This window comes from Pseudochaenichthys georgianus, chromosome 11 (genome assembly GCF_902827115.2).
Source record: "Pseudochaenichthys georgianus chromosome 11, fPseGeo1.2, whole genome shotgun sequence".
NCBI lineage: Eukaryota > Metazoa > Chordata > Actinopteri > Perciformes > Channichthyidae > Pseudochaenichthys > Pseudochaenichthys georgianus.
Window position 1 is genome coordinate 7,194,786 of NC_047513.1, and position 14,379 is coordinate 7,209,164.

At 40.6% G+C, this 14,379-nt stretch overlaps 1 protein-coding gene across 1 annotated transcript in view; it reads left to right on the top strand.

Moving 5' to 3' along the window:
- The first annotated feature begins 12,756 nt into the window (after positions 1-12,756).
- Positions 12,757-14,379, top strand: part of LOC117455602 (fibrocystin-L-like) — a 67,375-nt gene continuing 65,752 nt past the window's right edge. Inside the window, exons 1-3 of the mRNA XM_034095168.2 lie at positions 12,757-12,936; positions 13,667-13,791; positions 13,976-14,053. Coding sequence (XP_033951059.1) covers positions 13,734-13,791; positions 13,976-14,053 — 136 coding nt within the window. The 5' untranslated portion in view covers positions 12,757-12,936; positions 13,667-13,733. The remainder of the gene's footprint in view (positions 12,937-13,666; positions 13,792-13,975; positions 14,054-14,379) is intronic.

Genomic DNA, 14,379 nt, shown 5'->3' on the forward strand with positions numbered 1-14,379 from the left:
GGTCAGAATGCTTATGGAAGAAACGGTAACCATTATTCAATTTATAGAGTAAATAATGTGCTTTAACTCCACTTCTTTATTTTACAGCTTTATTCACTTTTTTATTTTGTATTAAAACAAACGATTAAATCATCTACTTGAGATGCAAAAAAGAAACATCAATCATTTTTGTAAACATTAAATTACGACATGATGATACTGATACAATACTAACAATGTCCAAATGTCATATAGTATATCACATGAGGAGGCCATGATTCTGCCATATATATTCTGCTTTTCCTTTTGATGCTTTAAGTACATTTTGCTGATAATCTTCTGTACTTTTACCAATGTGAGATTTTGTTGGTAGGACTCGTAATGGAGTATTTTTACATAAATGTGTCAGTACTTCGAATAGAATAGAAATCCTTTAATGATGCACCAGGTTCAAACTAAACAACATTTAAAAAACAAATCCTAACAGTTTATATCCATATATAAAACAAGAAATATACATACACATACATACAACATACTACACACGCATAAATACAATTTACTTAAGTGAAGGATCTGAATTCTTCTTTGACCAAAAAAAATCCCAAAATGTTGAGATTGACTTCTCATTACAGTAGGATTATTTGTTTGCATTTAAGAAATCCAGCAATTTTAGAAGTTAGTTAAAGAAAAACATTTACATTTTTTGTTCACAATTTAACACATGTTATTTTGGAATGTTTGTTTTGTACATAATGAATGATTTTTCTCTTTTGAATGATGCCATCAATAAATAACTTGAAGACGAGGAGCATTTGATTTATCTCTCATCACCTTCCTCTTCTTTTCTTAAACATGACTGATCGTTCGAGCTGACAATAAAATGACAGTAAAAGAAAGGATGCCAGAAGTCCCTTTGTCTTGTTAATGGAAAGGCTTGTGGGCTGCTGCTGTTCTCACGGATGTAGCGTGAGAATAGAAATGTGGAAGCTGCTTCTCCTACAGCGAAGGCCTGGTGATGAAAGGCAAGGCAAGTTTATTTATATAGCACTTTTCAACACAAGGCAATTCAAAGTGCTTTACAAAAAATGAAAGACATTAAGAAAATGGCATTTAAAATCAGTCATTAAAAAGAAAAGCTAATAAAATAAACATTAAAAGAAAAAATACATGGATAAAAGTTACAGTGCAGTTTAAGATGTGAATAGTTCAATTAAAAGCAGCGACAAAAAGAAAAGTGTTCAGCCTGGATTTAAAAGTAGTCAGAGTTGCAGCGGACCTGCAAGTTTCTGGGAGTTTGTTCCAGATATTTGGAGCATAATAACTAAACGCTGCTTCTCCATGTTTAGTTCTGACTCTGGGGACAGGAAGCTGACCAGTCCCTGAAGACCTGAGAGATCTGGATGGTTCATCATTTAGCAGGAGGTCAGAAATGTATTTTGGGCCTAAACCATTCAAAGCTTTATAAACCAACATCTGCTACCCCTCCTGTGTTATACTTGGGTGAAAGTACTGATACCACTCTGTGAAAACACTCAATTGTAAGTAAAAGTACTGCATGGAAAATGGCGCTTTAATAAAAGTATTTAAGTATGATTAGGAAAATTCACTTAAAGGAGTATGAGGAGTAAAACAAATCATCGCTCAATTTTTTTAGATACATATTTTAAAGCTAAAGGAGCTACTTTTTTTGCTGCTAATTCATGATCTCTTAACCCAATCATTGTTATAGTTACTTAAATATAATGTTTGAGGGTTTAATCTATACCAAATAATCATATTTTAAAGTTTTTCCGAAGTATTGTGTGCCAAAATCTGAATAAGTAGTAAATACATCCGTGAAACCAATGTAGCGGAGTAGAAAGTACAAATAGTAGAAGTTTAAAGCAGTCAAATTGTCTCTGTACTGGAGTAAATGTAGTTAATTACTTACCACTGCATTTTTGTCAACAAAAGAGTTTTCTCAGAAAATCTCAAGTGGCAATTTTTAGCTTAAAGGTTTGTAATGGATGTGAAGCCATTCAAAACCTCTAAGCTCGTTACAGCTGTTAAGACAAATAAGAACTACAAAATAATATGTTTTTATTTGAGTAAAATAACAGGTCATCATTTACCTTATTTTTCATCTGCTATAGAGAAAGGGTTCGATAATACGGGAAATGATATAACGCTTTCTTATGCTTTATATGAGTGTTGAAAGAGGACATAACTGAACATAGCACAGACAAGATAATGACTGATGATTAATAGTACTGACAGTCTAATTTCTGTTAGTTCAGAATGAAGCGATTAGCTCATTATGTATCTAAAGCTCGTGTGGTTGTTGCAAAATTGTAGTTGAAATAACGAGGCTGTATCCCCGAGCTGCAGAGTGTCGTAACTCAGTGGATTGACACAGGATAGGACATGGTTTTGTTATTTAATGCAGTTTTTCCATTTAAAACATTTCTAATATAATATGTTACAGGAACTTTGTATATGTACATAAATTGTGTTGACAATTCTATATAATGTAATAACCAGTTACATACAAAGTAATATAATTGTAATCCTTAGTTTTTAATGTTGCATTTCCTAAAGTAGGTAGTGAAGAAATACGTCACCCACAGTCCATTGGGTCTCTATTAAAGTCATTGTGATTATTCTTTCATCTTTTCTGGCACACTCTTTCTTTTACTTCATGCATGGATTGCCTCCATTGGCCTTTATGCGTCTCAATATATCTTTATTTGAAACCTTATATGAGTAATTGTTCAGAAAATACAACATGTACTTACAGTACGTTTTATTCAACCCAGACACTTTAGATGTTTCAAGTAAAGTTATTTATTTTTGCTATTTCAATTTGTTGAACTCAGATTTGAAATATAAACTAGAACTGGAAATTCCCTGGTAAAACTTCCGCAACAAAATAAACACTTAACGCATCATACTGTAAATGAGTCAGTTATTTTCAATATGTCGTGCATTTCTGTTGGTTTGTTTTTTGTTGTTATGATTTTTTGTTGGTTACAGCCAACATGTATGTTGTGCTTCATATATGAACTGTACAGGAAAGTCTGGACACAATATTATTATTTTTTAAACACCCCCACATTTAAACTGATTTGTACACTATTCACTTGGGAGGCTGGAATGCAGTACAAATCTTCTGCTAGAAAGATCAAAGGTATTTATTTTTAATATATGTATTTCCAATCACTTTAACCTACCAACATGTGTCACTGGTGCTGACTTTTTATAGTTTCCCTACTTCCTCTTCACAAAGCTCTGATTTGATTCCCGTCCATGAAGCCGTTACTCATCCTACTGTAAGTTTGACTCTAAGACAGGAAATGGCCAAATCTGTTTGCTGTGTTGTATTCCAACAACAGATACAGGGGCAGACTGGGACTAAAATTCAGCCCTGGAAACTGACACATGAAATGTCAAATGTTAGAAATCCGCTGTTTATTATTTAAAGTTTTACGTCCGATTCGCTCCTTTTTTCCTCTCTGTACACAGCTCCTGGAGAAAAGGCCCCAAAGTTATAGTTATTGGTATATATATATATATATATATATATATATATATATTATTTTTATTATACAGAGTTGATACCTGTTAAGATGTGCCTTCATAGTGGGGAGGGGCTAACCCACGTGTTTTGGGTGAAGTCACACATCAGAGGGTAATGTGCGTCAGTAGTTGCAGGAAAGTTATGCCGTCTTAAGCTTCGTATTGTGTGCGAAAATGAACGTGAGTGTTTGTGCACAGTGCTGCCTGTTATGTTGTTCTACACTTCATTATTATTGTGATAACTTCTGTGCCGATGTGGCTTAATGCAGAGACTCCATGCTCATGTGATCGGTGCATGCTGGCTGCGTGCATGTTTATTATGGCTGCTCATTAAGTCACTCGTCAAGTGAGTCGGCACTCCTGTCTCAAAGTTAGGTACAGTACAGGTTAACATACTCCGTTATGCCACCCCGCTGCTAAGCCGGAAAGACATGCCACTCCTTCAAGCTACTAAAGAAGCCGTCATGCACAGTCTACGGAGTATAGAAAGGAGATTGGCCAAGAACATTCTTTCACACACACATACGGGTATTGGGCCGAGGGCGACACCATACTTCCGGTATCTGCCGTTTTACGCGAGGTGCAAGCAGGCCAAGGGTTTAGCCGTACACCGTCTAGCTGTTGCTAAGCTTCCTGTACTGATTATCATAGTCTATTGCCTTAATCAATATCTAGTCAACTCTAAAATACCACATATATGCAATGGCATGATAATATTATTGTGACAAGTGGGGTATTCACCTGGTGTTTCCAGAAATTAGACGTAGATGCAGCCAAAATCGACGCAGTCTGTAAGGGCAATCCGACAACCCACACAGCTCTAGTTTACGCTGGTAACGACCTAGAGCACACCCCAAGTCCAGAGATGTAATCCGAAGACATGCAGCGATTTCTTCGGTCGTTAATTCAGAAAAAAAACCTAGTGCGCTCTGCCTTGCTACGCTAGCTAGCTGTTTATATTTGCGATTCCAGGATATTTGCACCTCCAGGAAAATGGCGTATTTATATATATATATGGCGCGTGATGCATTGTGGGAAGCTCGTGACGTCACTGTGTGTGAAAGAATGCAGGCTGAAGCCTACAAAGTGGAGATGGAAAAGCTGATCAAGGCAGGCTCATCAAGTGTGACCCTGAACTACCAGTAGAGGAAGGTCGTGAGTCGTGGTACATTCCTCACCACATGGTAAGCCATAATGGCAAGAACAGACTGGTGTTCAACTGCTCATTTCAGTATCGAGGGCAAAATCTCAATGACTATCTGTTGCCTGGGCCGACCTTAGGAGCATCTCTCCTGGGAGTCCTGCTACGCTTCCGAGTGCATGCAGTAGCAATTAGTGGAGATATCAAGGGCAGTGGCGGCCGGCCCATAGGGGCGCTAGGGGCGCCGCCCAACCTCTTTCCACATGTTTGATTGTCATTAAAAAATATATATATTTAAAAAAATATATATATATATATTTTTTTTTTAATGAACAAGGTAAATATTATATAATTGGTATCAGTAAAATGTATAATCTACAATAAAATCTCGTTTAAAATAGCTTTACGATGTATAAAGTTACAAGTCACATGTTTCCTGCCTGGCCACAGCGTGTATCACCCTCTCTGTCAGGGCGGTAGAAAGGAGCCCTCAGCCAGAGCAGCAGCAGCCAACAAGCTGACTGTTGCTATCTACTATGCCGCCGAAACATAATTTCAGCCAATCAGCGTCGTCAGATCTGATGCTCAAAGGGCGCCGTGTCAGCGCCCTGGCCTGTGTGTCTGTGAGTTGTTTGGACTCGTATCCAAGGTGACACTACAGTAGTTGACTACGGTGCTAGCATAGACTGTATATATGGTGCTAGTGGATCGCCGGAGCTGTAGATTAACATTTACATGCTTATTGTAGTTGTAAGGGCAATGCCTGTAGCACCATGGAGCATATGTGTGGGCTGGACCTGTGTTTTACAGGAAAAGAGTGAGCAGAGGGTGGAGTTGTCGATTCTTGTTCAGTTTTCATCTTCCTCAGCCTCTCAAACTTTGAATTGCGTGCGCTGCTAAAGAGACGCGCTACCATGGAAATCAAACAATGGTGTAGCTGTATTAAAGTCCGAGTGGAAACAGTCGTGAGTAAATCTGATTTTGTCAGAAATCGGGAGAAATATGACCCCGGGAGGAAACCGGGGAGAGGGCAATGAAATCGGGAGTCTCCCGCGAAAATCGGGAGGGTTGACAAGTATGACACACACACACACATACACACACACACACACACACACACACACACACACACACACACACACACACACACACAAACACCACACACGCACACACACATAATGTTCGTATTTAGTCTCCTAATTTTAAATGGGAATTAAATCATTTGAGTGTTCCCAAAGCACCAGTGTTCTGCAGTTTGTGTGGGCCTACTGTACTGTTGCACAGTTTTGGAAGATTCATAGCTAACCACACTGAAGATTATGGATTATCTCATATTTTTAAGCCTCAATTTGTCCCCGTCCCCGTCCCCCCTCTAACATCACCAGATCATTTAAGGGGTCATTTCTCAAAAATGTCTTCCGGGGGAGGATCCCCCCGGACCGCCTTAGTATGGTTTGTTCCCTATTTCCATAGCCCCACCAAAAATATTTTCCACCAGCCGCCACTGATCAAGGGCATGTTCCACCAGGTTGGACTCCTCCCAGAAGATCGAGACCTGCTCAGATTTGTTTGGCGAGACAGCAGTCAAGATCCTCCTGCGGTGTACGAGTGGCAAGTGTTACCTTTTGGAATGACGTGTAGCCCCTGCTGTGCTACGTTTGCCCTTCAGCACCACGTCATCGATCATAGTCAGCCAGATGAAGAGGTGAGGAGCTCAGTCGAGAAGTGCTTTTATGTAGACAACTGCCTACAGAGTGTCCACACCATTGCTGAGGCGAGGCACCTGGTCGACAAGTTACGAGCCATCCTAGCATCTGCAGGCTTCGAGCTGCGTCAATGGGCCAGCAATCAACCAGAGGTCATCAGTCACCTACAAGAAGAGAGTCGCTCTACCAGTGTTGAGCTATGGCTGGCTCAGAACAAGACAGATGTCCCATAATCCACTCTAGGACTGAGCTGGCTCTTCCAAAAGGATATCCTGGCCTACAAGCATCGTCCTGTGGATTATAGTGAAATCACAACATCGACAAAGTGCTGGCAAGTCAGTACGACCCCCAAGGGTTCATCTTACCCTACACAACCAGGGCAAAAATACTCGTCAGGCACCTATGGGATAAACATCGTGGATGGGATGACCCGCTGCTACCTCAAGAGCTGCATGGGGCGGCCAAATCCAACGACCTCCCTACTGCTGAAGACGTCCGCCAAGCTGAGCGGTTGATCCTCCAGAGGGTTCAGAGGGATAGCTTCCCACAAGAGTGTAGCCTAATGAAAGCTGGTAAGCCAGTTATTCAAAGCAGTCGACTCCTCACTCTGTCTCCGGAGTTAGATGAGAGTGGAGAACTCATCCATGTTGGAGGAAAACTACGTCGGGCAGAAGACCTGGAACTGACAGCCCTTCACCCTATCATCCTAGACCCAGGTCATTGGATGACTAAGCTTCTGATCCTCAACAATGCCAGCGACCCAGATCCAGTGACTCCTAATGTTCTATCCGGAGAGCGAGCTCATAAGTCGCCGCTGTTGGAAACACTCCCAAGTTCTGGCTGACCACTTCTGGGCTCGATTCATGAGGCTCTACTTGCCGAGTCTTCAAGCTCGTCAGAAGTGGCAAGCTACACCTGCCGACATCAAAGAGGACGCCGTGGTGATGATCGCTGATCCGCATCTTCCAAGAGCCCTATGGCCCATAGGGACAGTTGTCAAGACGCATCCAAGCAGCGACGGACATATAAGGTCTGCCGACGTGAAGGTCAAGGAGAGAGTCTACACTCGACCAGTTGCCAGACTGGTGGTCCTCCCTGCACTTCCATCTGGAGAAGATGAGGACAGTTCCACTCCTGCCATCACATCCAAGCTTCAGGACTTTGTTGCCTTTACTGATGAGCAAATGTATTATACATTTGGGGGCGGCTGTAGAAAAGGCCCCAAAGTTATTGATATATATATAATTTTATTATACAGAGTTGATACTTGTTAAATTGTGCCTTCATAGTGGGGAGGGTCTAACCCACGTGTTTTGGGTGGTCACACATCAGAGGGTAATGACTTGCGTAAATGAACGTGAGTGTTTGTCCACAGTGCTGCCTGTTATGTTGTTCTACACTTCATTATTATTGTGATAACTTCTGTGCCGATGTGGCTTAATGCAGAGTCTCCATGCTCATGTGATCGGTGCATGCTGCGTACATGTTTATTATGGCTGCTCATTAAGTCACTCGTCAAGTGAGTCGGCACTCCTGTCTCAAAGTTAGGGGTATATACACCGTGTTGAGTGGCACAGATCTATTATTAATGTCATAGGATGTAGTTTATGTGGATACATGTTTATGTGGCGTTAGAGGTGAGATATTATGTGTTAACAGTTAATGTATTGCTCCGCTACTCGGCTACCGGAAGTAGCTGTCAAGGACTCTTTATCGTCTTTGGCAAAACTGTTATCGCAACTTTCCTACAAGGAAATAGTGCTTCTTGGTGATTTTAATTGGGACTGGTTAACTTCTGTGTCAGAGGATTTTAAAAACCTGTGTACCTCTTTGAATTTTACCCAGATTATAGACAGTCCTACTCGCCCAAATATTAAGTCCCCAAACAAATCCTCCTTAATTGATCTAATTTTAACAAATGTTCCACATAAATACTCATCTGTGGGAGTATTTGCTAATGATGTGAGTGACCACTGTGTTGTAGCCACAATTAGGGACACTAAGGTCCAAAAGGTTAAACCACGTGTCATCACAAAGAGAGACAAAAAACACTTTGTGGAGCAGGGTTTTGTGCATGATCTGTTTGATTTTGATTGGGGTAGAATCAATCTGTGTGCTGATGTGGAAACTGCATGGTCTTATTTTTATCTTGGTTTTATGAAAATTATAGATAGACATGCACCTCTGCGTAAATTTAGAGTGAAGGGACGAAACAATCCCTGGTTTTCTGCTGAGCTGTCCAGTCTCCTTCATGAGAGAAATAATGCTTGGGCTAAGGCTAGGAAATCAGGCTCAGAGGTAGAATGGCTACGTTTTAGGCAGCTAAGAAATAGCTTCACATCCCAAATAAAAAGTGCTAAATCAAAGTACTATTTGTCGGTTACCACAGAAAACCTGAATAACCCTAGGAAATTTTGGAAAGCCATAAAATCGATTTCCACTGGTGATATCCCAAATTAGCTACCTCCGTGCCTTACCACAGCATCTGGCATTATATCAGACAGTGCTACTATGCTAAATTGTTTTAATGAGCATTTTGTGTCTTGTGGCTCTCTGTTTGGCTGTGTGGCTCCTGTGAACGCTCCAATCCTTGACTCTGAACAATGTGGTCTGGAAAACCCTTTCAGTTTTACTCCTTTAACTGTTGGTATTGTTCATGAAGCATTATCCAAGTTAGATCCTAGGAAACCGGCTGGCCCGGACAACGTAGAACCTTTCTTTTTAAAGATAGCTGCAGATTTTATTGCTCCACCTCTTACTTCTCTTTTTAACCTCTCCCTCAGCACGAACACAATTCCAAAAGTATGGAAGTCAGCTTATGTCCTGCCTTTACTGAAAGGAGGGGAGGCAACTATTTTAAATAACTATAGGCCTATCTCTAAATTGTCAGTTCTGGCTAAGGTTCTTGAACGCTTAGTGAGTGAACAAGTAAAGGAGTTTTTATGTATAAATGACATCCTGTCTAAACATCAGTCAGGATTCAGAAAGAATCACAGCACCATCACTGCCACGATGAAAGTGGTAAATGACATTACTACTATTTTAGATAATAAGCAGAGTTGTGCAGCTCTGTTTATTGACCTTTCCAAAGCGTTTGACACCGTTGATCATCGCATTTTAAAGCAGAGGCTACTCAGTATTGGCATATCCAGCCTTGCAGTGGGGTGGTTTGTGAACTACCTCTCTGAAAGGTCCCAATGTGTTCATTTTGATGGACTGTCTTCTGAATGGTTAAACATTTCTAATGGTGTACCACAAGGTTCTGTTTTAGGACCACTTTTATTCTCCATATATATTAACAGCGTAGGTGATAATGTGGATGAAGCTACTTTACATTTTTATGCGGATGATACTGTGATGTACTGTGCAGGTCCCTCCATTCAGGAGGCTGGTGTTAAATTACAGGCTGTTTTTAACACTATTCAGACTCAGCTCTCTGAGCTTAAGCTTCTTTTAAATGTGGATAAAACCAAGGTAATGCTCTTTTCAAAAGCTAAAAAGACACCAGAGCCTGTTTTAGATATTGTAACTACGCAAGGAACAAAACTTGAAGTTGTTGCCTGTTACAAATACCTGGGTATCTGGCTTGATGATTGTCTCTCTTTTAAACTCCATGTCAATAACCTGCTTAAAAAACTGAGGGTTAGGCTAGGGTTCTTTTTCAGAAACAAGTCCTGTTTCTCGCTTGAGGCCAGGAAAAGGCTAGTCACTGTGACCTTTTTACCTGTGCTGGACTATGGGGATTTGTTGTATATGAATGCACCTGCCAATTACCTGAGCAAATTGGATGCTGCGTATCACAGTGCTCTGAGATTTGTCACAAATTGTAAAGCGCTTACACATCACTGTACACTGTATACCAAGGCAGGTTTACCATCACTCTCTGTACGGAGGCTCAGTCATTGGTACACGTTTATCTATAAAGCTTTGTTGGGTAAACACCGAAGTGGGCCGGTCGGATAAATCACTAGCACGTCTTCCCCCACTCCCCCCGTTGACAATTTACTAGCGGTACCGAAGTGTGCCGGTCGAGAGTCCCGGGATGATTGTTAGTCCCATTCCACCACTGGCTACATGACCGTATGATCGCCCATATTGACGCACCTAATTCCTAAACTTCTAACAGATACAACATAAACCGATCCTTCAGCCTCATATGAGCTCTCAGATACGTTCAAAATTAAACTGTCATCGCTCTCTGAGCTTGCTGCTGTATGCGCCATCGTGCGTTTACATCATAGACATGCAGATGCTGGGATCCTGGAGCGCTGTGCCCGCAATGACGTCACACATAATTTGGCGGGACTTGAAGAATCCCCGAGAAGATCCATAAAATGGTCAACATTGAAGGGCAGATTAATGGTTATCAAAGTACAAATATCCAAAATCAGTTCAGTAACGGTTTTCAAGGGGACAATATTTATTCAAATTGATGGGTTTGGATGATGGGGGAAACTCGTGTCACAGGCTCTTTAAGGGCGGTGATACAGTACGAAATGAAGTTGATGCGATTTGATTGGATTGTGAGGCATGACGTGAGCCTCATCTGCAGTGGCGGCTGGTGGAAAATATTTTTGGTGGGGCTATTGATAGCGCTGGCTCGGGAGCTACAGCTACAACAACATGAACAGCTACAACAACATGAACATATTTTACCGTGATTAAATTGTAATACACGTTTCTAAATGATGCCGACGTAACAACATACTGATACCGGTTAGTAAAAACCATGAACGGCAGGCGAAAAACCTTTTCGAATGCTTGTTCCCTGAATGGAGCTTGGCTAAGCTAACGCTATATATGCTCCGACCGTCCACACTCACAACAACGGCCTACAGACATAAATAAACCAGCGACTGTATTCTCCATGACACAGACAGTCTGTGGTTTGTACTTGTTTAACTTTGGTCTAGTTTCTGAACAGATCGTATCTGTCCCCGGCTGTTTGAAGAGCAAGCATGTGAAACAAAAGATAGCATTTACCTGTTTGCATCCAGCTAGCCATGTGAGAAGCCTTGTTGATACGTTTTGTCTTTTTCACGAGCTTGTGTGATATATACAAATCGGGTTGGTCCGGTCCAAGGTCTTTAAGTATCAATTTATCTCCCAAAGGATTGGAGAGTAGCTCTTGGGCGGACCGAGGTTCCGGTGACTCCACCTGCACACCATTCTCATCCAAATACTGCGTCACCTTGGTCACTCACGAGTCTAAAAAACAACTCAGGTCAACGCACGTAAGCAACATGGGCGCCAACGTGAGCGCCCACGTGACCAAAATATTTGACGGTGCTGATTGGCTGAAATTATGTTTCGGCGGCACAGTTTACTATTGAGACTTTTGCAACCTGCTGGTTGCTGCTGTTTCGCTCGGGGGCTCTGCCCGGTAATGATAAACTAATGCCATGGGCAAGGCCAGGCAGGAAACAGGTGACTTATCAGTAACTTTAGACATCGTAACACAATTTTAAACGAGATTGTATTGTAGATTATACATTTTTGTGATACTAATTGTATGATATTTACCTTGTTCATTAAAAATTTAAATATAAAATATATATTTTTTTTAAATATATTTTTTTTAAATATATATTTTTTTATGGAATATTTTTTTTAAATTTTGTATCTGGCAAGAGGTGGGGCGGCGCCCCTATGGGCCGGCCGCCACTGCTCATCTGATTGGTCAATCCCTCCATTTTTTTCACCAAGGGAAGCCAATTTCGGCTAGCCTCCTCTCGCAACAGAGTGTGCAATCTACTGTACATAACCATAACATCTGGAGGGGCGCTGTTTCACTATTTGTAAAATACTCAATGAGAATGGGGGGAGAGACGGGCCGGCAGAATAATTACCAAAACTAAACGATGTGTTTTTATGGGGGAGTGTGGTTGTCTCCTCGCTGCTCTCTCTGACTGCAGCAGCAGCAGCTCTGCTGCCGCCAGGCAACTGTCAGTCTGAGCGCCTGTGAGTACTATGGGAGGGAGGCGGGGCTCACGGCAGCTCGTTAACTGCAGAACAATACGTGAGTCGCCAAACACCAGAAAAGTAGCTAATAACACCATTATAAATCGTTAGAATAGTCGTTAGTCACTTTTGACACAAATAAGTCGCCGGAGGGTTTGGAAATCCGCCAAATTTAACGACAAAGTCGCCAAGTTGGCAACACTGGTGGCCGGTCTTTTTTATTCTTTGTATGTGATTATTTGACAGATAAGAGCCACACAACTGCATTAGCGGCCGCTGTCGCCCTCTGTCGGCCGTCAGCGCAACTTAAATGATGACGTTAAACTATTTTTTTTAAAAGGGCCGGTCGTCAACGGCCCTTGACGACCGGCCGTTCTGTGGTTCTCCAGATTCTACAGATGGCCAGTCCGCCCCTGGATGTACATTGTTGTGGTGATGTGGACACTGGGTGAGTCTCCTCCCAGTCTCAGGTGAGGGGCAGGACACAAGCAGCCTCATAAAGAGCCAGCGCTGTCCTCTGTCAGGCAGTCTCTCTCTGTCCATGTGAACAGCTGACTCAGTCAACACACTGGTAAACCTCCTTTTCAACAGGTGAGCTTTAATCATTTAATCATGGCATTTTATTTAAAAAATATCAAATTCTAACATTTACTTTGAACGTTAATTAAACGTTTGGCTGTTATTATATTAAGATTATATATTTGTGTGTAACTTTACTGTTTTTTTGTTCAGGGTACAAACATTCCTGAATCATATTTCTTTCATATCTTGATTTGTTATGTTTGTCCTTCAGTTTTTTAAATTAGATGTATTACTTGAGTAAAAGTACATGAGTACCAGAGTGTAGGAATATTCTGTTACAAGTAAAAGTACTGCATTCAAAATGTTACTCAAGTAAAAGTACAAAAGTATTGGCATCAAAACAAAGTACCAAAAGTACACGTAAAAGTAGTCATTGTGCAGATTGGTCTTTTTCAGAATAATATATTTGATATGTTTTATAATGATTGATCATGAGTGTTCTCAAAGCTGGTGAAGGTGCAGCTAGTTTGAATGACTTTGTAGACTGCAGGGTAGCTGGTGGATTTACTCCAGGTGGAACTAAAGTCTGATTTAACACTTGGTTCTGTAAAGTAACTAAATGTAAAGTAACTAAATGTATTAAATACATGTAGTGGAGTAAAAGTAAAGAGTAGCAATAAATGGAAATACTCAAGTAAAGTACAAGTATGTCAAAATGTTACTTAAGCACAGTACTTGAAGAAATGTACTTAGTTACTTTACACCCATGAATTTCACTAATTGAGCACTTTTATTTCAGTTTCTCAAAAGCTTCCATCACAGCAGGCTGCAGGTGAAGCAGCAGGGAATTCTGGGAAATCTCCAGGATGGAGTCTTGGATGAAGGCGGCAGGTCTCCTCCTCGCAGTGTGGTGCTGCTGCTGCAGTAAGTAACCAATAACAAACTAACAAGACAATAACAAGTTATAAAATCTGCATTTTCTTCATTCGGATGACCTTCAATCTAGATGTGTTCACCTTATGGAATGTGGAAAGTGAGCTAATTTACAAACAAGTACTTGCTGCCCAAAGGCGTGTATTAAATAAGAGATTATGTATGTGTATTTCAGGTGCTCAAAACGTTAACTACATAAGTCCACACAGAGGCAGCCATAATGGAGCAACACGAGTGATGATTTCAGGCACAGGTAAGAGATGACATAGCAACTGTTGTTAGAGCTTTAAGATTAGGTTAAAGAAGTTACAGTTGTGTATTAATTATTCATGTATTAACATTTTATTATATATTTATGTTATATTTATCTCTTGTTTATTATGATAACAATGTATATTAAATTCGTATACATTTTTAATTATCAGTCTAACAATTATCTGGGCTGTTTGTTGTTCTTATTTTTTCTTTATTTTCTTTTTTTATTCACATTAAAACATGGTTTTAAATGTCATGCCTTTCTTTGTTTTGTTTTTTACTGTAGGTTAAAAAAATATATATATTTTGAAAAGTACAATGTAC